At 38.0% G+C, this 25,261-nt stretch overlaps 1 protein-coding gene across 6 annotated transcripts in view; it reads right to left on the bottom strand.

Moving 5' to 3' along the window:
- Nucleotides 1-218: 218 nt before the first annotated feature.
- The window catches only part of LOC126380500 (pleckstrin homology domain-containing family G member 5), a 70,624-nt gene continuing 45,581 nt past the window's right edge, over nucleotides 219-25,261 (bottom strand). For 2 of the 6 annotated variants that reach the window (XM_050029944.1, XM_050029942.1), the window contains 18 exons: nucleotides 25,096-25,190; nucleotides 20,636-20,799; nucleotides 20,013-20,186; nucleotides 19,615-19,735; nucleotides 19,333-19,440; nucleotides 19,010-19,153; nucleotides 18,132-18,214; nucleotides 17,813-17,981; nucleotides 17,595-17,735; nucleotides 17,106-17,247; nucleotides 14,579-14,711; nucleotides 13,182-13,282; nucleotides 12,403-12,476; nucleotides 11,399-11,532; nucleotides 8,308-8,466; nucleotides 6,837-6,966; nucleotides 5,987-6,072; nucleotides 219-3,334 (listed from right to left, as the gene is read on the bottom strand). In XM_050029944.1, the coding sequence (XP_049885901.1) occupies nucleotides 3,274-3,334; nucleotides 5,987-6,072; nucleotides 6,837-6,966; nucleotides 8,308-8,466; nucleotides 11,399-11,532; nucleotides 12,403-12,476; nucleotides 13,182-13,282; nucleotides 14,579-14,711; nucleotides 17,106-17,247; nucleotides 17,595-17,735; nucleotides 17,813-17,981; nucleotides 18,132-18,214; nucleotides 19,010-19,153; nucleotides 19,333-19,440; nucleotides 19,615-19,735; nucleotides 20,013-20,186; nucleotides 20,636-20,799; nucleotides 25,096-25,190 (2,219 nt within the window). In that variant the 3' untranslated portion in view covers nucleotides 219-3,273. Of the gene's footprint in view, nucleotides 3,335-5,600; nucleotides 5,682-5,986; nucleotides 6,073-6,836; nucleotides 6,967-8,307; nucleotides 8,467-11,398; nucleotides 11,533-12,402; nucleotides 12,477-13,181; nucleotides 13,283-14,578; nucleotides 14,712-17,105; nucleotides 17,248-17,594; nucleotides 17,736-17,812; nucleotides 17,982-18,131; nucleotides 18,215-19,009; nucleotides 19,154-19,332; nucleotides 19,441-19,614; nucleotides 19,736-20,012; nucleotides 20,187-20,635; nucleotides 20,800-25,095; nucleotides 25,191-25,261 lie in introns of those variants that run through there. The other 4 variants (XM_050029943.1, XR_007568480.1, XR_007568481.1 and 1 more) reach the window with 4 other exon arrangements.

Raw genomic sequence — 25,261 nt, forward strand, 5'->3', positions numbered from 1 at the left:
TGTGCTGTAAGCTTATCTGATCAGTGATCACATCTTCAAATGACGTATTCATTTTTCTACTGGAAGAATAGGTACTTATTCAAGTCCGTATTATTTTTATCAAAACCGCTAGAGTTGTTCTTCTAGCGCCTCTTCTCCTTTCCTAAACAAACTATAACTGTTGTTTTATATTTACAAGCAGGTACAGCTACGATTTTTTAAACTAAAAACATCATAAGTAAGTATTAACCTCGTGTATTAACCACATTTATTTTCTTATAGTTAATCTAAGGTCAGTGGAATACAGATTGTATTTGTAAAACTAATTGCGATAACATTTTGAACATGATAGATCCTATATAAAATCACAAAAGGGACAACAGGATAGGAACATAGGAGTTACGACTTTCAGACAGGTAAATTACAGAAGTTTGAGTCTGCAGCATTACATATATCTAGATAGAACCCTAACAAATGCAAATAGACGATTACAATTTATTAAGTAAACAATGAAAATATCTGTAGGTAATAATATCTCCCAACCCGTAGGCTACGTTAGGCTATGTTATGACTGCTTACTATTACCTACTTTTGCCGTTACACTTGCAGTTCATCTATAATTTCAAATCTGACTAATAATATTTCTGAATCTTATGTACTTAAATATTTAAATGCAATAATCCAAATCAAAAGAGCTGTTATCGAGCCAAGTGCTTACGCTGCGCCGTTTTTAAATATTTGTGTCTTTGATTTGGAATATCACAAATGATAATAGCTAAACTGAATAAAATTATTATGGAACTGTAAAGAATCTATTACATATACCTTTTCTGTGTGTATTACATGATGTATACTTTTTTACACAATTTTTATAAGTTTCAATATGTGGTAAATAACATTCACTAAGATATTTGCATGTACGCCATGCTGAGCGATAATAATGCTAAATATAATTTTAGTTGAAAAATTGGTCGTACAAATGTGAGTACAAAATTTTGTCGTAAATTCAACTCTCTCTTAGCATTATTACAATTTTCTGAACCACTACAAAGACACATTAAGAAAAATATGCACAGCTATGTCTTACTTTTATCTTGTCATGAAAAGGCCTTCGAAGTTGAACTCAGTTCACTTTCTATCATTAATTCCTCAAATAATACTTAACGCGCATCTCATAGAGTCCGCCTAATTTAATAACGCTCTCGAAATAGCACAACAACCGTTCGTTTCAGTCGGCTGACGCAATAGCTGCCTTATCAAATACAAGAAATCTCACCTAATGTCGAGCATACGACAATATAATTATTTGTGAAAGTACCTGCTTCTGAGCGGTATTTAACTTACAGTGCAATATATTTTATTGCATCAAGATATTAAAATAACAAGACACAAGATCTACTTTACATTCTGAAACTTCAGCCTAAATATGTTTACCTATAGAATCATTTGAATTTGGCAATAACATGCATTTAAATATAAAGTTTTGAGTCCTTGCTCGCTATAGGCATAGCGCCGCCTCGGTTCGGAGGTTATCACCTATTAATATAAGACCTACTTACTTTATTATATATATCTATTGTTAGGTCGCTATATTTAAGCCACACAATAACACTGACTGTGTGTGTAAGGTTTGCGCATCCATCCAACGAGCTGCCGACTCGCTGACTTCTTGCTGTTCGGCGCTGGTGGAGTTAATATATAATTACTTACATGAGGAGGCAGCGTGCCACACAGGGACCATACGACCCTACGCGACGCAACGGCACATTTTATAATATCGTAAGATCACAACAGGTAACTTTCACAAGAAAATATTAGTATTAGGTAAATCACTATAACCATTGTTAAGACTATTTTATTACTTTACCAAGTCTCGCGGGGCGAGTGCTTATTTGTAAATATATTGCTACATTTTATTTTACACCAAAGGTCTATCCGTACATGTCCGAGGCTCGTGTGGTACCTCCGGGGAGCAAACAGTAGGTATTCGTGTAGTAGTCGCGCGAGTCATTCATACTGCACATTAGTGTCAGATGCTATTCTGGCACTTATGCAAAATCCAGTGCAACGGGATCCGCTTCAAACGGGCAGTGGTATGTACGAATTTACCTCAATAAATTGAAATACATCCATTCTCTGCCTGTTACTAAGCGGGTACTTCCAAATATAAAAACCTTCGCTAAAATGCATTTGATTATGCATAAGTATTTCTTAATATAGAAGTTTTTTAATATCACTAACGAACATTATAATACTAGCAATGTATTACTTATTGCATTTAATTACAGATTTCTATTATTATATTTTATAGGTACAGGTAGGTTTGTGAGCCGGAAATACGTTTTACATTATAGATTGGAAGGTGCAATCCACACTAACATCGTGTTTGTCAACTTGTATTTGTTAGCTGTTCCAAGGACGCGGTGTAGAATATATTAGTATGCCTGCCTATTGCGCTTTCTCTGCGTGATACTCAACGGGAAAACGCACGTACAGCCGACGCTTAAGGTGTGGAGTGCACTTTACATGAGAAATAGGTTCGAGGGATAAATATTAGCTTAAGGTTCTAAGTCATCCAAGAACTATTGTTTACCAATATTCTATTTTATCATTAAAGTACAATTTAATCCGTAATGGTCACTTTGCGCAACGAAGACTCTAACATACCTTCCCACTGTATTTTTTTTTCATAAAGTGTTGTTTCTGACATAATATTGTATTGAACTATGTGTATTTTTCATCTTAAATAGCAATTACAACTTGATTACATTTTTAAGAAGATATATTTAAAATGTTTTAAATAAATAAGTTAAAAGTAATTAGGTAACAAGTGTCACTCAACTCTCTCAATATTTGTTTCCATAAATAGTTAGTTTCAACGTCCAAATATATTTATCAAATAAATATACAATTATAAAATACGTAACACTTCCATGAAAATTAATTCTTCTGGTGTATAAGATATATTTATTTTTAAGATAAGTAAGTAAGTATATTCAATTTTATTTACATAAAACTTTTCACAATTTTGTGTTTTGCTTAAATTCGTCACAAACCCGAAGTACTAATTTAATCATAGAATCACAATTTCGATACTCATTCTATAAGATTTTTGTTTATTAAGAATATTTTTTATCGTTTTATGCTAAGGGGGGGTTTTCCTTGCCGTATAATCCATCACTAATAATATCGTCCTAAGGAATGTTTAGAAAACTACGAGCACCATCTGTAAAGCCATCGTATGGGTAGTTTTCTTTTCTTCGAGCTTCAGTCTCGCTCCTCGTTGTCTTCCTGTCAGTCAACCTTGTCGTCCTTGCGGGCTGGGCTGGGGGAGTTCCGGTTCGCACCTTTGTTCCTGCGTAAAAACAATGGCGGATCATTCAGCGCCACAAGTAGGTGCAGAGTGGCGGTGACTAAGTCAGTTTCAAGTATGCATATTGCCATTCGGTTTTTGTCTATTGAGTGCGTCTTCTGTGAGTTGGCAATACCTACAATAGGAGCTGACCGCAATGGTCACCAGGGAGATGTCGACAATAAACATTACCTTGCCGTCCCCAGGGCTTGATTGTGGACTACAGTATATTGCGGTATGACGCATGTACAAAGTTGAAGAAACAACTCAGGCCAAGCAACATACAGGGTGTTAGTGACATCGTGTCGAAAATTCATGATTTTTTTTGTGTTTCTTTCAATTATTTTCAGTTCCATACGTTTACGACGAAAAATTCCACTAGATATCAATCCGGAATTATTGTCTGAATTATCCTTCAAAGTTTTCGTTACGATGACATTAACACCCTGTATACATTTTATGTGACACGGTTACTGTTAGGTAATTATGTCGTGCCAAATAATGTAAAGATATTTTGAGATTAAACATTTAAATAAACTTTGTAAGCCCGAAGTTATGCGAGGAACCGTATCTGGGTAGTGAAGTCATCTACTATAATTATACGTGCTAATACAACTTTTCACTACGAGACCGATACACATATCAACAAAAGGAACTATGATAATTATAAAACGTATTTGAAAATAAACCATGGAAGCAAGTAGGTAAAAGTCACCATGATAAACAAAAATCTGCCAATCAAGAACTCATCGAAGGGACCGAAAATAACAGAATCTTAAAACCGCTGATTTCGGGTTTTGCCCCTTTCTCCTCTTGTTTCCCCTCAAGGAATAACGAATTTCACCAAACTCATGCAAATGCTATCAGTGCTATTCTAACTCCAATTTGAAAAAGTAAGTAAGTAAGTACATATAAAAACAACGTGGAAAAAAGAAAAATATAAAATACTAGTTGATAAAAGGTATGTACATTTAAGTAATACTTACCTTAGTACTTGTATATTGTCGCAGTCGGATTATCGTATAATTGTTGACCCTTTTTTAAACGGCTAGCCGTAATGTTGCAAATGTGAGTGTAAATAAATAAAAAATAGGGCGCAATATACATACAGTCCGACTGAAACCAAGATATATAATTAAATAAAATGTCTGCTGCTATAGAAAAAAGAAATAAAAAAAATAATGCATTCATTACAAATTCTGGATTAAGTACTTATACTTAGTGTAGTTGTGTGCACGCGTTTTTAATCTGTGGGGAGTTGCCGAGGCAGGGTTTGAAAATACTCCATGTAAACACACCTATATATACCTCGTATAACAAATATACAACTATCTATGTAAAAAAAGTGTCCGCGGCGCATCTTGGCACAAGCGACGGCGTGTAACAATATTGTACAACCGATATTGCACTTTATTTAAACAGCAGAAGTTATACTTTCTATACAGGGTCGTTCAAAGGTTCACGTTCAAAATTAGATAGAGGGGCTCATTGGCAACCAGAAACATCCCGATGCATGTTCAGCGATCATTTACGGTTTAGGACATATGGCCCATTTTGTACTTTTTCAAGATTGTCTACCTTACTTTAGAAATCATTGTTTTGTCACTATTTTTTTCTTAATCATTCTTTTATTTTACTTCATACCTATTCTTAAGGAAGTGGACCACTAGCTGAAAAAATAAGAACAGCCAAATCAAAGATAAAAAGAAACTTATTGGAAGTCAAATTGAGAATTTGACCAAAACTGTTACAGTTGAGATTCTATAAAATACCATTAATAGGGGCAAAAAACGAAGTAATTGGCCCTCAAATATTGACAGACAGTTTTGAAGAAAAATTTGTCATTCTCATACATTGTAGCTGCTTCTTTCTAACACAACAAAAATAAAAACATACTTACATAAATATAATATGAAGAAGAGAACAGAGAAAAAGAGAACCGCTCCCCTCTATCTACTTTTTCATTTTGAACGTGAACCTCTGGGCCACCCTGTATAACTTAAAGATACGTATTTACAACACGGTTCGGACGCATTTTTAGAAGAACTCCTCAGCGAACGTGAGTCTATTTGTTTATAGGATGTCAGTGGCTATAAATTATTATTATTAAATGATGGGTTAGCCAGCATGCTTTCATCAGCTACGCACATTTTTGCTATATACAAAGCAAACGGAGAGAAGGGCTCTACGAGTTAGGACTTTGATTAAGGGGAGTAGATCTAGGGGCATTTTTGGTGTTAAGGGGAAAAGATTTACGGGGTATTCTTGCCTTGTAAACGTCATCATCCTCCAGCCTCTTAAATGTCATCCCTCCAGTTTCGAGTGCCATCCACCCGAGCTGAAGAATGAGCTGACAGAACAATAATAAACTAAGCTGTGATATCCGCCACTTGGTTGAAATTGTTAATATAATTCTTATTTTATTTACTAACAAGATTTGTAGATTATCAAACAGTATCTATCTATATCGTCGCCTCAAAGAATATCCGAGTTATATATGAAAAATCATGTTTGTTTTTCTGAGAGGTACAGTCCTACTGCAGATAGGTTAACCTTGAATCGTTATATTATTACTTTTTTACATAAAATTATATATACTTAGCAGAACATGCTATGGGGAAACATGGCTTAAGGCAGTGCATATTTTTAACATACCTGCTGATGAATTGTTTAGATTTTTTCTCCACTTTTTCTGTACTTGGGCATTTCACAATCACCGGACTCGATGCGCCTTTTTCGCCCTAAATGAAATTGCCGAGTTATAGACAAATGTTACCGAAATATTACACAATTGAACCACCCGCGCGTGTATTTAAAGCGATATTAAATTTCTTAAGCAACATTCAGCGTTTGAAAAAAAAAGGAGAGCAAACTAGAACGCATTTTTCTACATTAAGTATATATCTGTGGCGTATCATTATTGGTAAATTTTGTCATAATACTGATTAAATCGCGGAAAAAGACATGGTATAACTTTACGTGCATACATTGGTTTGTAGGAATTTTTCTCTATGTCAACATTGTTGATTGAAATGTGAATGTGTGGTTGTTGGTGCGAAAAATCTATATTTTAATTTCCGCAAATGTTATTGTAACTGCATTATTTGACGAAGATTAGCTTAATTTATTTAGTGAAGTCTGTTTTATGTAGACTTGTTGAAATTAGCATGGATTATTGTTGGCCGAATATAGAATTATTTCAATTTCGTACAACGCAAAATAAAAACGTAAGGTGTGCACCAGTGAACTTCAATGACAAGCTTCACGAACGAGCGAGCTAGAAGGAACTCATAAGAGCTCGTGGGTAAAGCTTATGTATAAAGATCGCTGGGGTAACCTTGAGGTGGGCGTCTACAGTACCGGGGATTAATGAATCCAAGAAGAGACGCATAAATATCAATGGTCGAAGGGTTGCTTCATTTGATTTCTGCGCGTCTTTTCCTCGCTCCATGATCTCCGGCTCGGTGGTCGCGCACCTCGAAGCGTCTACTACAACGTGGTTTACCTTCGCTTGCTGGCTGGTGGAAGGACCAGCCTCCGCCTGAAGTTGAGACTGACTGTTCACGTGTCCCATCTTGGACAGCGGGGGGTTCTTGAAGGAATACGAGAAAGCCAGACCTCGCTTCAGGGAAGCCCTATACAAGGTTGAGTGACGTTTAGAATGTTTTCAACAATAAGTTTAGAACAATCGCGTTTTTAATTCGTATGGCTTCTATTGTTTCCACGCATAATACCGGAGTGAATCATTCGTGTTCGTTTAAAAGGGGTTTATCTAACTATAAAGGCATAATGTATATTAGGCACAAATGTAGCTGTTTGATCGTTTTTCAATGGAAATAATGTCAATCAAAGTAGGTATATTGTAGCTCGGATATGCCTGGCTATCCCTTTTATTGGCTCCTTGATTTTAATTTACAAAGTAGGTAAGTATATAATTATAAAAGGAGCTGTCGATTCATAGATTTATTAAAAATTAAAACGGAATGTAATATCTTAGGTCTAATTATAAGAATTTAAAATTGAATGTTGCTTGTCGATTTCGATATTAACATTCTTGGCGCAGATGCTTTCGTGATTTTGATTAATGAATATAAATTACACCAATCTTTAACGTTACGGCAACAATTTGTCTAATTTGCACTTTATGAAATAAACCTTGAAGGAGTAAATTATAGATATAATAATAATAATTTCCTGTTGATCCATATTAAGTTGCTGCAAAACACACAAGTTAGTTATAAAATAAGGTGATTAGAGGTACTTTAGTTAGGAATAAGAAGGTATTACTGAAAATAGCACTCCAGAGCCTAGAGTTGAATTTAATAACATACTAGTTCATTTATTTTCCTGTTAGTTCACACTAGGTTTACCAAAAAAGGAGGTTTACATCACATTTTGTGTTTTTTTTTTATATATAAGATTTGACCGGGCTTCTAAATGTGATGAACGTTCTGTAATTTTCAACGTATACACATTAGTTTTTTCTAGATCTGTCATTGTTAAGAGCGACAGAGGGATTGCGTTCGTTCTAACATGATGGATCATTGTAGACACCATATCCATCATATTATATCCATCTTAATTAAGTATGTTATGTATTTCTTAGACATGTAGTTTAATTCCATTCCATTAAACTGTATAGGTTTAATGGAATTTTAACTAAATCATGATGATTGATTAAAGACACCACGACGTGTAACACAATCTGATGAACGTACTGTAATTATTTTTTCTAGATTTGTCATGAATAGGGGTCTGAAGTGCTATTATATATTAAAGGCCTTTTACACAAGCAATACTCAATGTCGACAGAGCCAATTGCTGGTGTTATTCCACTGCTGCCGAAGTTGACGTTCGACACATCGAAAATAAACATGAACCTGTGGCGTCGGCACTGTCAGCAAAGAACTGCTCGGGCATAAGAGGCCGTTTAAGGAATGAGGGGGCAACTATGTGAGGTACTGGGGTGGGGTTACCTGGTGGGGCTGGGCGGCGGGTAGCTTGTACCCCGATGGTCGGGGCTGAGGTACTGATGATGTTGCTGTGGCGAGCCCACGGCGCTCAGCCGGTTGCGCTGCAGCAGCTCCTGGTGCGACTGGTACAACTTCTCCGACGCTGACTGCGGACCTGGCACGCTGCATCACAACACATCATCAAACATAGTATACAGGATGTTAGTGACATCGTAACGAAAACTTTGAGGGTGATTCAGACCATGATTCTGAGTTGATATCAAGTGCAATTTTTCGTCGCAAAAGTATAAGACTGAAAATAATTTAAAAAACACAATAAAATTCATTAATTTTTCGACATGAAATTCCACTTGATGTCCACTCAGAATCATGGTCTGAATCATCCCCTTCAGTATTCGATATGGCGTCGCTAACACCTATGCGTACTTGTATGGCTACCTATACGTACTTGTACGAGGTGTAAGTGACATTGTAATGAATGACGAATACTGAAGGGGATGATTCAGCTCTTTATTCTGAGTTAATATCAAGTGGATTATTATCGCAAAGTATAGTTGAAAATAATTTAAAAATATACTAAAATTTGCATCAATTATCCGACGGAAAATTCCACTTGATATTAATTCAGAATCATGGTCTGAATCATCCCCCTTTGGAATAGTTACGTACTGCATCAGATCCGAATAAATACACAATAACTATATTATCATTCCACAATTGGTAAATACTATCAAGTTGCCTTAATGTAAATATTTAATAAAATAAATTAAGTTTTATTTAATATTATTAACTAATTCCTATTTCTATGTTTATAAATATTGTACACCTGAAAAGGTAAACTATAGGTATAGAGAATGTCACACTATTAGCATAAGGCCTGCGATTTTTTTTATCTATAGATTTAAGATTTCTCAGACCCATATTCAATCTTACGCCTAAACTTATTTACGACAAAACACAAAAGTAAAATAGAATAAAAATGAAAACACCACAAAACACATTTTAATACATTTAAAAATATAAATCTGTCACTAGAGCTGTATTAGTATGATAGTTCATGTGCTATTTAGATTATTAACCTAAGTATATCAGTTAATCCGATGTTTTCAAGATCTGCTGGTTCGGGTCGGATGCAGTGCGAAACCGCTCTCATTCCCACTAATTCTGGGGGTTAAAAAAGACCACATCGAAACAATTCATCTAAAATACCAACATTGCAATTTGACATTTGCGCACACAAAAGTAAGTGCAAATAAATGCCAAATAGCAATATTGCATTTTTAGATGAATTGCTTCGATGGGGCCTTTTTAACCCCCCTGTTATACATTTCTGCCAACTAGGGCTTGAAAGCGGTTAAGGTGTAATAAAGCATAAAGTACCACTATTGGCACTATTGGATTTGTTCATGAATTTCTTTGCAATAAAAAAAAAACCGCTTTCAAAACCCTGCAGCAGCCAACAGGACCACTGGGACATTTTTCCTTTTAGTACTGTTTTAACACTATTGAGGAGCTCGGTGGCGCAGCGGTAAACGCGCTCGGTCTGCGATTGTTGAAGTTAAGCAAATTTCGCAAAGGCCGGTCATAGGATGGGTGACCACAAAAAAGAAAAAAAAGTTTTCATCTCGAGCTCCTCCGTGCTTCGGAAGGCACGTTAAACCGCTGGTCCCGGCTGCATTAGCAGTCGTTAATAACCATCAATCCGCACTGGGCCCGCGTGATGGTTTAAGGCCCGATCTCCCTATCCATCCATAGGGAAGGCCCGTGCCCCAGCAGTGGGGACGTTAATGGGCTGATGATGAAGATGATGACTGTTATAACATAACAGAACAAATGGAATTGCCGGTTTCCACTAGTCCTGATGACGTTGACAGAACTGTTTAATAGAACTAGTGGGAATAATTCAACACACTCTAACACTCTAATGCTTGCTTCATACAGAGCCGGAAAAGCGGTACAAGTGGGCCGGAGTACGAGATTTTGTATGAAACCGCTAACACAATCTCGCACCCGCTCCGCTTGTCACACTTCCGGCTCTGTGTGCATCAAGCTTAACATGAGTTAAAAACGGTTGTATAATTAATGTTCAAGGGTTGAACGGATTGCACGCACATGACTAAACACAGAAAACAAAACATTCGGAGAGACAAAAAGAAATGCTTTCTATATGATTAATAGCTATGTTTCTGTAAAGTCCCGAATAAAAATTGTAAGGTTTACATGACAACCTATGGGTTGCCCACAATCCAACCTTTGCTAAGTTAGGTTAGTAGTTACGCATTTCAAGTGAGCGAGAACAGCGGTGTACACGGCTGGTGCGGACCAGTCGCCGGTTTCTGTTTTTGAGATTTTAATTTAGTCTCCCGAAACCTCACGTACAAAAAGTTTACCTCTCATTCATTTACTCAGTCACGTTGGTAAAACTAAAATTTAATTGTTAAACCTGATATTTACCATTGTTTGGATATACCAGTAGGCAATATTTTATTTAATCGCATAATGTAATACTTTATTTGTATCCTTCAGGTAGTGAGCCTGCGCAAATGATGCACGACGGATCATCCTGCTCGATGCTGCTGGCGATACCAAACGACAAATGCAAAATCAAAATCGACGGCGAATGAGAAAACTATGAGCGAACATTTATTATATATCTTTCTTAAAAGGGCGGTAGTAGTATTATACGTGCTAGAATGACGTTCATAAAACAAAATTAAGGTACACAAACATTCAGAAGGATATGTCCGTTACCTCGGGATCCGGACAAAACGCGGTAGAGACAGGTCCAATGTTAGATCTGGTAGGCTTAGCACGAGAGCCAGCACGCCACTCTGCGGTTGCACTCGCAGCGTGACGTGGCTTTGACGTGTTATGGCCCAAGCGCCCAGAGCGTTCCGGGGAAGCGGCCTATGCAATAATAGCCTCATGAGTAAACATAATGAGATGCGGCCGTGGGTAATATTGGTATGTCATGGTCGCGCGGCATTTAAGGGTTGGACATGTCTGCGACGGCACTTACAAGTAGGTATTAAGACTGGTGATGACACGGACATAATTAAAATTCGAGAGGTTTCACTTTGAGGTTAGGGCTTACCTCTGCGGGGGCCGTGGGGGCGACGGCTCGATAGTGAGGTCGGGCAGGCTGTGCACCAGCGTCAGCACCCCGGACGGCGGCTGCACTCGTAGTGTGTTGCCTGATCCCGGACTCCGCGATCCAGGCTTCTGGGGCTATGCCAACCATAATTTTAAGTTAACAAACCCAGCCATGTTGCAAAACTCGACTCGACTCGAAGATGACAATTATAAACCACACACACCACCACATAATAATGTGATAAAAGGGTTTATAATTGTCCTCTTCGATTTCTGTTACAAGGGTTGACTCTCCGACATGATGGACTACCTACCTATACGGGCGATGGATTTGGTAACCTGTCGCCATGCTGTCCGTCTTATTTATCTTAAGATTTCGTATCAAAGTTTTTTCTGAGTACTTTGTGGCAAATAATATTATGTAAATCACCGTGAAAAATTATTAAATCTTTCGCACATCTAGTTCTTTAAAGTCATAAATGTAATTTTTTACATTTTACAGTAGAGCGCTTTAACGATTTTTGTTTTGCCATATCTACGTTAATTACTAAGTTAACTCAATTTCAGATTTTTTGACATTTATGACTTTTAAGAACTAGATGTGCGCTTTGAGAATTATGACTCACTCATCCTTTACTTTGCTACGAAACCAGCGCTTTGTATTATACGAACCCACTAGCCAGCCCGCGCGCTTTGTTCGCTCGAAAGTTATTGTACGGTGTTTGCCTTGTACGAATAAAGTGTAGGTTAGGTACTTACCTCTTTGGACTAAAAATTAAAATCAGTGCTAAACATGTTTATCGTTTTTTGATTACCAAGTCCGAAATATAATTTCTGTAATTCTGTTTAAGTCAAATAACTACTTACCCAAAATTACTTTCGAAGAAATTCATATTTTTTTATTTATATCTAAGCCAACGTCGTAAATCTTTCTTTCTGTTTATTATAATTTTCGTGTTTTTGGTAACTAGTCTAAGGTGCTGATAAATGATCTGTTACGCTTACCGACTGTTGTTGCGTAGGCACCACAGTTTCTGATTCACTCTCGCTCACGACATTCACGGTGATGGAGGTGACAGCTGTAACATCAACTGTGTAAATCTACGGAGGAGAACTTGTCATAAATCAAAGCCGGAAAAGTTCATTTATAATGGATTGTGTAAACTGAAAAGCTACGGGTTTGTTTGGAAATCAGCAATTTAAAAAAGTTTCGTTGAAGGAAGGAGAAAATTAATCTGTGCTAATTTTGTTTTGTCATGGAGTAGATTCATGCGAGAATGGACTTTGTAAAATATGTACCTACTTACTTAAATAAATATTAGTACTTTACTCCATAAACTTATAAAACATTGAATTTTATATCTACGGCGTAGCAGCTTACGGAGGTTGGCAGAGATTAAATAGGAAGCGTTAGGAAATGAAATGTTAGTCCTCGTTTATGCAGTCGCACAGTGCTATGCGACGCGCGCGGCGCGTCACCGCATATCAATCAAGCGTGAACTCTCTATAGGTAGGTCATCACATTACTATGTTTGAATTCACCGCGTGACACGCCTCCATAAACTAAGTTTTAGGTATTAGTGGTTTACGTCGAAGACGATTCCGTGCATCGGACGGAAGGCTATGTCAACTATGTCCCGGTTACCATTTACAGAAGCATGTAGTCATAACATGAGCCATGTTAGATTCCTTTAGCGGCACAGTAATAATAGCCCTGGCAGTAGACTTCTACTGAAAACTTCATCGATTGATGTAGTTGGTCATTGAGAAGAAGTGTAACTTACTGTCGTCGGGATTGAGCGGTGGTATGAGATGCTCGACTGAACTGCCGGCGCGGTAAATGTTTTTACTGGGTCCGCTTTGTGGCTCGTCGTGTGACGCCGCGCTGTACACAAACTCAATCATTAATAGGTCAACCATTGTGGCGCATTTCTTAACAAAAAAAATAATAGGTAAAATTGCACATTTGGATACTAGTTCATCATTCATTTTTTAGGGCATTATTTGTAATGTTTCATCGGACAAAGAAGAGCAAGGTCGAAAGAGTCGTCTGTGTTGGTGCGCGCACTTATGCACTAAAGTATATCCTGCGCATATGACTGTTTCTGACTGTTTATTATTATTATTGTAATCTTTACACTTTAGAAAGCTATTTTGAAAGTGGTTCAATTCGCAATTTCGGTGGTGCTTTTTTAACGATAATTCGAAGATTATTTCGCATTAGGATGCATTTTATTTGTAGCCAAGCCAACACTTAAAAAGCATTCCAAACATGCGCCACACGTTACCAAGTTATTTTTTCCTTTAAAGTACTTTGTGTATTAGGATACCTTTTTGTCGGTTGTATCCAATGGTCTATGAGGTCTTTATTTTAACCAACACATTAGAAATGCGTTACCGAAATAGCGCACAGGATCACTTTAAAAATACTCTAAAATAAATAACCAATTTGTTTTGTATACCAGAAAGCTTCGGGACACAAGAAAACTAATTATCAAAGTATTACACGAACATTGTTAGAAATAACATTGACAGTAGTTAATAGAAATAATAATAAATACAGGGTGTTAGTGACATCGTAACAAAAACTATACTAACAGTAATAAAAATACAAATTAAAACTAATAGTAACGAAACTAATCATGAATATTTGCGTCGGAAAATTCCATTTGATATTAACTCAGAATCATGGTCTGAATCATTCCCCTCAGTATTCGTTACAATGTCACTAACACCCTACTTATATATAAATATTTAAGTGCTTAATGACGTCACATTGAACGTAAACTTGTGATTAGTCTGAAACTTGAAGGCCAGGAAGCGAATGCCATATGAGGATTTATAATAATAGTCTAAGGGGCAGCAGATTTCAGATCTTTGTTATTTTATGTAAGCTAAAACTTTGTCTGCGCATAATCCTCAACTCTTGTACCTACCTAGCAACGATCAGCAACTAAGTATGAAGTTTGGCACATAACAGCTAAGGCAGGTGTGTCCAAATGCGAAAAGGATACGTCCACGGTAGATACTACTGAACATTTTTGACTATGACACTGAAACTCTATAACTATTAATAAAAGGCTAGCTAAAGGACTGCCAAATGTTGTTTGTGGTACCTGAGAAAGTATTGATAACCTGTGTTTCAGAACACCAGGCCTCCCTCAACGGATTGATGGTATACCTGGTAGACTGGTGGAAGCTGGAGAGACGCGAATTCTTGGAGCTGCCGCCAGTGGAGTTGCGGTGCATGGGATGGCGCAGATTGTGCAGCCCCGGCGTCCGCCCGCCGCTCGTGTGGGATGCCTCGCCGGCAGCTAGGGCAAATACAACTTTATTTTAAACACTATACAGGCAAATTCAAGTGAGATACAATAATAAATACTAAAAAATATAAAGGTCAATAACCCGTGATCTGAGTTTTCCTGTAGGCTCTGCACGGCAACCGCGCCGAGTGAAGAATTATATCAATGCCTTCGACCAATAGCCGTTTGACGTCCATCTACATAGTTAGCATTCGTATCGTTTATTGGTCGAAGCGCTCGATAGAATTCGCGCCCCGCGCGGCGCGGTTATCATGCGGACCCGGCTGAATGTGTTAAGTTGCTACAAGCATTCAGCAGAAGACAACTCGCTTCCACTTTTGATATGAAATACTAAAAGTGATATTATGAACTGTAGTACCATTCGTTTTTGAATCGCTCCCAATCCAGCACATTATATACCCTGTAGTTATATCGCTGTGTTGTAAAAACAAAAGTCCCTCAATTGCTTTTTAAAACCTTAAGTATTACTCTTTGCTATGTTATTGCAGCTTAGCCGCAAATAGCATTAACTACTTGGCCGAAGAAATGGAAAACGCTCTCAACCGGTTGTTGTTCCTGTCTATTGACTACAATCGCACTTAATAGGAGGTAAGCGACGAATGGAATACTATAGTTTCTGCTTACCCCGGTGGGAAATAAGCGTGAGTTTATGTATGTATGTATGTAAGCGACGAAATGGCCTAAGGTGAAGCATTTATATCTAGTTGCATTTCATAAGGGATTAAGGTCAGTATCATCTCAGGCCAGCGCGCTGCAGCTATGCAAACCCCGGTCTGAGTATGACGACTAAACTAGACAGTAGCTTTTGCTTTTGAGATCTGAGTTTCGAACTTGACCTGTATTTGATCCTGTGGATTATGGAAGGAAGAACTTTTTTACAAGTTTGATTGGATCTTAAAAGCATCATAGACGGTTATTTAGAGGAAGGGATGAGTGAGTCTCATGATACTTATATTCAACATTCTGCGTCTGAGTAGGCATAAAGGTAAGTACTTACAAGTTATTATAATTAAAACGGCATCTGTGGTATAGTTGTTCAGCATTAGGCTCACGATACGGAGTTTGGTTATGACATTGCAGGATGGCAACCCGATTGTCCGAAACTAAGACAATCCGTGCTTCGGAGAGCATGTTAAGCGACTAATCCCGGATCAGACTACTATTTATTTTAAAGAAACATTTAGTCGTTACAAGACCCATGACAAAAAGTAGGACGCAAGGTTACTGTTAATATAGCGACGTTGACAGTACTTTATCTCAGTGCGCAATTAGGCGCCGTACTAGCAACACGGGGAAGTGCGTGGTAGAAATTTGCAAAAATAGAAGCTAAAAGCAAAAAAGAATGATGGTAAGTACATCATATTTCTAATAAGTAATGACATTGTGCACGTTATCATAGTATGAAACATTTTAATTTTCATAATAATTTCATAAAACCCATCAAAATTATTATTTTAGGTTAAAATACACTAAAACAAGTAGTACCACGCGCTAATATACGTAATAAGACAATGCGTACTTTCTTAATTTGACATGATTTTATTGAATTACTTATATACCGCTGTGTACGAAAATGTATAGCTAAACAAGCGGTAAGTTTTCGCCGCATTGTTGTATCAAGCGCTGTATCTATGGTAGTGGTAAATCAATGCGTCCATTAGAGAATCTCGAGGGTTGTTCAGGTCGGTCATTGGTCTTACAATCACAACCCACACAAGAGAAGAAGGTATTGTGTGTTTGTACAAGGTCGAGGTCGCTTTGATCGGAATTGATCGTTTGTTTAAATAGCTCGGCAGCTTGATAGAAGTCTACGAAAAAAGTGATTGGAATGGAATTTCTGTCGGCCTGGATATAAATCGAAAGCTATTTTTGTTATTGACCGTAAAAAGAAATACTCTATCAAATCGGTCGATATCGATTGAGATCAATCCTGTTTGTGTTAGTGTTGTCGAAAATGATGATAAGTGGCTGCCCATTTTGATGGTACATGGCTGAACATGGCAGTTAGTCTGAAATTTTTTTTTGACGTGACTTATTGTAGATTTGCCCATATTGCATTAACTACTTGGCCTGACAAATGGGGACGGCTGAGTGCTCTAACACGGTAATTTTCTAAAATGTGAACTTATTGCTTGTACCAGAGTCATTATCAATATGTACTAATGACATTACAATCATGATAGTCATCATCATACAGATATGACGCTCATGCTCAACAAACCACCACCAACCACGTTGGTCTACCAGAAAGATCGGTGGGGTTTGGATACTTGGTTCATCTTATAATGGATGTGACTCTCTGTCAATATTTTGGGATCTGGTCTTAAGCTTATGTTATGTTGTGAACAACAAACATGATACCAACAGCGACGTAAATTGTCTTACCGTCAAAGGAGTCGGTGTTCATGGAGGCTTGTGAGAAGTCATACTCGGTGGAGGCTCCCATGCTTCGATGGTGCAGCATGGCTGCCACTCTCTCCCGCGCCTCCCGCTCGATGTTAATGTCGTCCGAAGTCTGTTTCACACCCTATTACCAAGCTATGATTTTAGAATAAGTTTCATAAATAACATAAATGGCCCATATCCCGACCCACTGCTGGGATCGCCTCTCATCGAGAGGATCAGAACATTCTCCACTGCGGTCTAATTACTTCATTTGGTATCCTTTACATTTCCATTTTGATTTCTACTACATTTCTATCGTAACCAGGTAGGTAAGTAGAATTTGGTTAACGTGCTTTAATTTTTGCATCTGCCCTGTACAACTTTTAATAAATAAACTGATAAGAAGCTTGAAAAGTGCTGCTCAACAGGATCATTTGTGCAGGATTCCGTTTCGCATGGTATCGTCAAGTTAATTAATTAGGTACTTACCGTTCTGCTTCCACTGAGAGTCACACCGTATTCTGATGAAGAGTCCATTTCCACCTCCGAAAGGTCGCGAGATGGATTCTTAGCGAACCACACACCAAGATCGTATGTAAGCCGAGCCTCCCGGATTTTTTGTTCCCACAACTAAACAGGACCAGAACAATTTAGTTAACTATCATCTTTACTGGAAAATAAGTAACATCTTAAAATATCTAGCTTACCCTAAGTGAGCTCTGAGAACTAGGGTCCTTTGATGTTTCGTAGAAAGTGAATCCATTATGTGAAGATCCCACTTCGTCCACGATGACAAACGACAGTGAAACTACCTCTTTAGCGTTTCTCGGGTGGGATTTGGGAAAACAAATCATTTTCTCCACCATGTATTTTGGCCTACAAAGAACGCGACATCTTTATCACATGCATTTGAACATAATTATGTATAATAAACATAGTAATATAATTTTCGCAGCGCAAAATAAATGTTTTAGATAGGTACTTAAATAATAAAATTCGCCAGCAATTTTAAACACTAGACATTACCTAATCATTTTGAATGGGTGGCCCTTTGTCTGCTTCTTGCAGACGAGCAGCATGTCTGTAAGAAGAAAAACGCGGACCTCCATCTGCAAGACACCAACTTTACACATTAAACGAACAAGTGCAATCAATTGTAAAACTTTAGAACCCCGTCATTATTCGCACACAGCAATTCGTTCGCTTACATTCACATGCAGATTATGCTGATACACCTACCAAGAAAACACACGCGAACACAAAAAAATATGTAAAGTATATTTACATTCAAAATTTTGTACCTTTATATCCACTAGTGAGGGAGATGAGTGACATCTTCCATACAAAATTATGTTAAATTATATGTGTGTGCATGTATATTCTAAAGTAAAAGTAAATGCAAAACTTGATTATTCCACATCTCTTTTAGCGACATTCAGTCAGAATCGGAATCAGATTCCTAGAAAGAAAAATGATTCTAAGTCTAATAGTGTTGCATTCACCCTTAGCGTATTCCTATCTATGACTAAAGTGAGCTCTAAATCCTATCGTATCCTATTGAAATACTCCGGATGCATCCGAATCCCCTCATACCTATTCGCTAGCAATGGAAGTGCTCTCGATATTACGCGATTTGAAAGCAACATGTTTGTTGGCAGCAACGATGAAAAGCGCAAATTGGCGCAGTGTTCGGGCGAGAAATTCGAACCAAGCCGAAACAATCTGTATTGTATTTGCAAATTCATGGTTCAATACCGACAAAATCTCACACAGATTGAACTATTTGTGCATGCATTCACAGCGGAATTAAGTTCTTATCATTTTGCTAGGAGCCCGAGATGAAGATAAAAAATGTTAATGCCGACAAACTTGCTGCTCCAAGTTAGCCCTAACGTAACACTTGCCTCTTTAACATTATCTTTGAACCGTAGATCACCCTCATGGATGATCGACCGGCTGTGTGTTGGTAAGCAATTCACCATTGGAGCTTTCAAATTCAACTGCGAAAACATTTTGAAATATCTGTCTAAGTCTTCGTCTTTGAATTCCTGAAAGGTAACGGATGGTTGAAAACAGAAGTAGGAGATTAACAACAAAAACAAATGATTAAAGTTTGCGGTTCAAGCTTGTCGAATGAATTGACATTAATTTGTGACTGTCAGGGAAGTGGCAGGGGCAATGCTGACTACTATCGGCAAGCTTGCGGCGCACGCGGGTGTTGACTTACAATTTCATAACTCTCAATAGAGTTTGCGAGATTGTCGAGTTTTTCTAGTTCTTCACGCTGCCGTATGGATCTATTTAAATCCAAAACGTAGTTTTTTGCGAAGTTTTCCTGAATAAAACATTGACATTAATCTTCACAAATATAAAAAACTTAAAAAAAATATGCGGTTGAATTGAAAACCTCCTCCTTTTTTAAAGTCGCTAAAAATACTTCAAATTTCAAGGCTCCATTATGAGGTATATTAACAGTATCGCAGTTCGTGGCAGAGTTGAAACCACTCACCATCGCTATGAGTGACGTACGCTCTGGCTCGGTATCAGTGTGTGCTATGATCCTGCGCAGGATCAGACCGTATTTCGTAAGGCGTTGCATGGGCTTCACCAAGATATCCGCCAGTTGTAACCTGCGAAACTCACTAACTTCTAAATTCCGTAAATGGAAAAATAATGTGGCAATGTACAACATTTATTTTTATTTATAAGCACTTAATTATTACATATATATACTACATAGTGCTACATAGTGCTTATATATACGCACGTTAGGTTTAGTATACTTACAGTAGATATCATATTTTTTCTTGATATAATTGATAAAAATAAGCAAAAGTAACAATTTACGACAATTACAAAAAGTCATACTTACAGCAGTATACTGGAATAAATAGCATTAAGTAATACCTGTTGCATTCCTTCTGGCTGTGGCACCATGATAAGTACATTTGAAAGTCTGTGTTGTTTGATAGAGAGCGCAAGTAGTCCAGAGCTTTAGTTTGTTCGCTTACAAACTTCTCGTAAGGACCGAATATCTCACGAAAACGGCAGAAGCCCATGGACATAAATTCAGTATTAAATCTGAAATAAATGATTAAGGTTTCATTTCGTCCAGCCGCTTGATAAATTATCAATTTGACGTAAGTGGCTTCATCGTTCTAAATTATGTGAAAATGTAATTCCAGCTTCGTCCGGAGGCCGGACCCTTTTCGTGGCGTTGCGTTCCCAAAAATCTTCACGCGTTTGTGCGTGACTTTTGACTCAGTGGAGCCGACTTCTGTTGTTGGCACAATGTAGACGGACGAGGGTCACAGACGGAGTTCTATTTGCGTCTTGCATGTTAATATCATTCTCTACTACTGTTTTATAGTATAGTGTGTAGTGCAGTACTTAGATCATTTTATCAAAATACATACCTAGTGTATTGGAGTTGTGATGATAGTTTTAAGTACCCACTCTCTCCCCTCCCACATTTTATGTAGGTAATCGATCAGATACAGTTAATAAAAATAATTCATATTATTACTTACGGGGTGGATTTTTCCATGGCATCCACGAGCATAGGATATATAGTAATATCCCAAAAGTATAAACTGGCATTGAGCACATCTGGAATGTTTGAGAACAATCGTTCTGTGTCAACATCGAGCATTTTCCCGGCATCTTGTAATGCATGCGCAGCCGCTATAAACACCTAGGAGAGCAATAGGTACTTAAATTATAACAGAAAATGTTTTACAACAGAGCTCTGAAATATGAATTCTTGAGGAAACAATGCCTTGGAAAAGGTATTACCAGGCTGACCCCCACCAGGCCGAACCCTTTTCACGCGGGTGGGGGTCGGCCTTCACAGGCATACCGCGCCGCGCGGTGACGCGGACGGGGACGCGTTGTGTACACAACCATATATTTTTTTCGTACTCTTCTCTCACTCCTCGTACTCCTATACTTTCACTTTGGAAGTTTGCGAAAAGTGACTGTGTTACGCAGAGTTTTAGTTTTCTCACGTATGTGCGTCTAAAATTATACCCTGGGACCTACCTCAAAATGCAGTTATTAATACTGAAATTGCGTAGAAGATAACATTATGCATTGCCCAGTGTGTTTGAACCTAGTTACTTGGATACAGGGAACCCATAGTGATAAGATGGAGCTGATTGGCCGCTTCTATGGCATCGAGTTATCCGCATAGCACCTACTTCTATTTCGATAACAACATAGTCTAACGGACTACACCAAAATATATAAATTGTGGTAGACTTGCCAAACATCTTAATTTCATTGAGTTGTTTACGCGCTACTTAACAGCAACGAATTACGATTCTCGTTAAAATAATCTAAAGATCCCATTACCGAAGCGGAAACCTCCAGTTGACTTGCCGAACGATTCAATCGTCCGAACATCCGACAATAATCGTGATATATTAGCGAGGGTGGATCTCGACCCGCGCGGATTGTTACCGTGGAACACCAAATTCGGATTAGTCCACTCCTGATCGTCCGTTTGACCTGCTATTAAAGTAGGACTCATGCTACACTGAGCCGGGCCCGCACCAGCGCCGTACTAGACCCTATGCGATGCAAAATAAACCTTATTTTTAATGCAGATAGATAATAAAATACCAGAACACGAAGACGTCGGGCAGGGCACCGACGAGGCTCTTTTGCGTACAAAAATAAAGTTTATTTCATATTGAACTCATTACATCGGCTCGACCCCGCCTCCTCCGAGTCGGCGCAGCATAAATACATCTTTACTACCCAGGTTGGGTTAATTAAAACTAACTAATACTATTAAGAGGTAAGTTAGAGAAGTTTTAAAATACCTCGATGGATTTTCAACTTTAAATCACTTCAACTTTAAACCGACAAGATGAAGAAGTTATCGTGTGTAAGTATTTCGAACAGATTAAACAAAGATACTTCCTTTTGCAGACGTATAGATCGAGCCTAATCAGGCAATATATGGGTTACCAAAGACGCTACTTTCCCAACTTGATAGGCAGATTTATGCGAAGGTATGGTAAAATGGGTAATCTTGGAAAACATAAACTCAGGTGCGTCATTCCGTCCCCTTTTGCCCTTCGAAAGGCCCACCGAAGGGCAGAGGAGCTCGAGGGAAGCACCGGATCGTGATCGATCTTCCAAAGTAGCTGGTTTATATCCACCTAGTGCCCTCGTTATTTGGAGGATTAACCTTTCGACTGCTTTCAGCGAAATATTTCTATCAGGCTAAATCCTGTATCTCTTGTATATTTCAATGACGTAAGTATACTGCTGCGCATAAAATGCGTGATATTAAAGTCGGATCAAGCTAAAATGGCGGCTTCATTTTATATTAATATAAATGCACGATAAATCCACGTCGCTTGCCCTTTAATAAAGTAGAACTCGGCACATCATACGTCAAATGAGGTGAGAATTAGCGGCGATATCTGTTCTACAAAAAAGTTACCTGTATCTTTGGGTAGTTACCTACACAAAATTGGGTTGTTTCCAACTAGTCAAATCAGTTCCTTTTTACTAAATGTCAAAACAGGAAATTACTATGGAATTTTAGAATTGAATACTAGGTGAATTGACGTGACAAAATATAGCACTTATCATTACATTTTTCTTTAATAAATAAGTTAAATAGAAAAAAAGAAAACAGGTGACAAAAATCACCTTTAGATCTGTCTTTATTTAGTGCTTAATCTAAATTTTATAATTTATCTTTGTCCTAGAAAACTACCCAATGTAAAAAAAAATCATGTATTAGCTAGTTTTCCAACAAATAAAGTTGGTTCAACCTTCAGTCTGTAAGTGCGTCAAGGTTACTAAACTAACATTTAAGCATTAGGCAGTCTAGAAAAGTAGGGAATGGTATTTAGTTGAGGGAAACTGTATTTTTTTTGTGCCTTGTCACGTCTTAGACCGGAAATGGTAGTGATCCTCCTAAATCAGAAAAATAAAGTTAAAATAAACGGAAACCATACTAGTCAGGGTTGGCATAATATGGCATAGCATTTGGCTCCATAAACTCCGGCCAAGTTAATGCCACCTGCGGCAAATCTACAATATATAATAATAAATTATGAAATATGCAGAACCACAGGATTGTAGCAAATCCTTATTTAAATAAAACTCAAAAGAAGCTATTGTTACTTATAAATGAGCCATTTGTTAGGAGGATTCATTCAGTACGTAACCACCACTTAATCAAAAGATATTACGGGATGGTCGAGAGTTTAATTTGAGGCGTTTTCCTTCACTTTGAAATTGAAATTTGAAAGCATTTTTATTAAGCATAACACCTGCTTCTTTTGGGAACTAGGTTTACTGATTATAGACTTTTGGAGACTGCAGATTTACTTATATTAATTATTTTTTTTATTTTATTTATCGTTTATTTCAGGTACTAGTCCCATAGCATTACAAATTACATTTCAATACAATAAAAAATACAATAAAACAAAATAAAATAAAATACCATGCAATAAAATAAATTAAATTAAATGGTTAAACATGTCAACAGGATATACATTATGTCACATATAAATAATCTTGTTAAAATTCGTGTCATGTATATAAAAGCCGTAGTATATAGATACTACTATCTTGTTCGGGGATGCACGTGCTCTCTGTTCGAAGGAGGCCCTCAGATTTCTTAATACTGCGAAAAAATCGTTGACCCTATGCTCAGCAAACATGCCAGACGCGCTACACCGCCACGGTAATCGCATCATGCCTCTAAAAGCATTATTATATTGCACTCTCAGGGTGTTATATGAGTGCTTTGTAAATGAGTACCATAGGTGGCTGGTGTAGAACGCCTGGCAGTACGCCTTGAACAGGGTAACCTTCGCATCGTTCGAGCAGTGAGCAAACCTCCTCGCCAGCATGTTGCTTCGCATGGCCAGCGCACGTCGCTGCCGCTCTAGGTATTATGGTATTTTTGTTGTTATTTGGCGCCGTATCGCGGGAAAGTGAAAAATTGGAACATTAATTAAAGATACAATGGCATGAATGTTTGAGATGAAACTAAATTGGTCAAGTATTCCTCCGGTCAAAAAATATTATTATTGTTCTATAAACGATACCTAATTACAGTTTTCTTTTCGTACATGAAGTGACTAGTAGATAATATAGAGCAGAGTTGTAGTTTAGTAGGACTGTAACGTTAGAAGTGAATAAAATACTGTAACAGACACTATAAAAGTATGACAAGCTATAAAATGGTGGGACCGCGAGAGTGGGCAGGGCACGGGGCACCCCTCGTATTGCCCCGGTTGATTGGTGTGGCCCAGTTTAGCGACACTCATCGCGTCTCCGGCGACAAGCTAAACTCTCAATATAGCAAGATTGTTCGGCAATCGATCACGGCATGACAACCAAATGTTTGGCTCGAACCAACTTTATGGAACTAAGCTATTGTGTAGCTCTGTAATGACACAGTCGATAATATTCAAAGTGGACACACACACACACAATATTGGTCCCTGTATTGCTAACGTTGTGACAAAAACAAGCGATTGCTATATTTAGTTATGATTGCTTTAGAATGTCGCCACTAGCTATGCATATGTTAGGCTGCAGACTGCAGGCTTATGCACGTACGAATCATAAGGATACGCATCATCGGTTTATATTATGGTTACAGATGGTATATACACAACGGCAACAGCGTTAACTTGAGGCGATTACCACACGACACCGCGCGCCGCTGCGGTTGGCGGTGAAGCGGTTTTTAGGTCGCATTATCTTGTTATGTCGTGCACCGATCATTACCCGACTGAGGTATGTCTGAGCAGATCACGATGTGCCGTCTTTTCGTGGTTTGCCCCATTACTTCACGATGTGCCCAATATAACGCGCTACAAAACCCTGCCGAGTGGGTGCGCGTTGTCGTATTAAAGTCGCTTTGTATTTTTGTCTCATTTTGTTTCCAAACACAGCTGCTGCGCAGCTAATAGACAACCCTTCACCAGTAGGACACACAGGGAGTTACCTCGACGATGGACATGAGGTGCCTGATGTGCACAGCTTCCGTGTTCACCAGCTCGCGGATCACAGCCTGCCTCGACTCCTCGTTCGGAGGCAACTCTGTAGAATAAACACACAATTATACAACACTCAATAACAAAATTATCTCTAACCATATAAAACGGATACGC

Source organism: Pectinophora gossypiella, chromosome Z, assembly GCF_024362695.1.
Source record: "Pectinophora gossypiella chromosome Z, ilPecGoss1.1, whole genome shotgun sequence".
Lineage (NCBI taxonomy): Eukaryota > Metazoa > Arthropoda > Insecta > Lepidoptera > Gelechiidae > Pectinophora > Pectinophora gossypiella.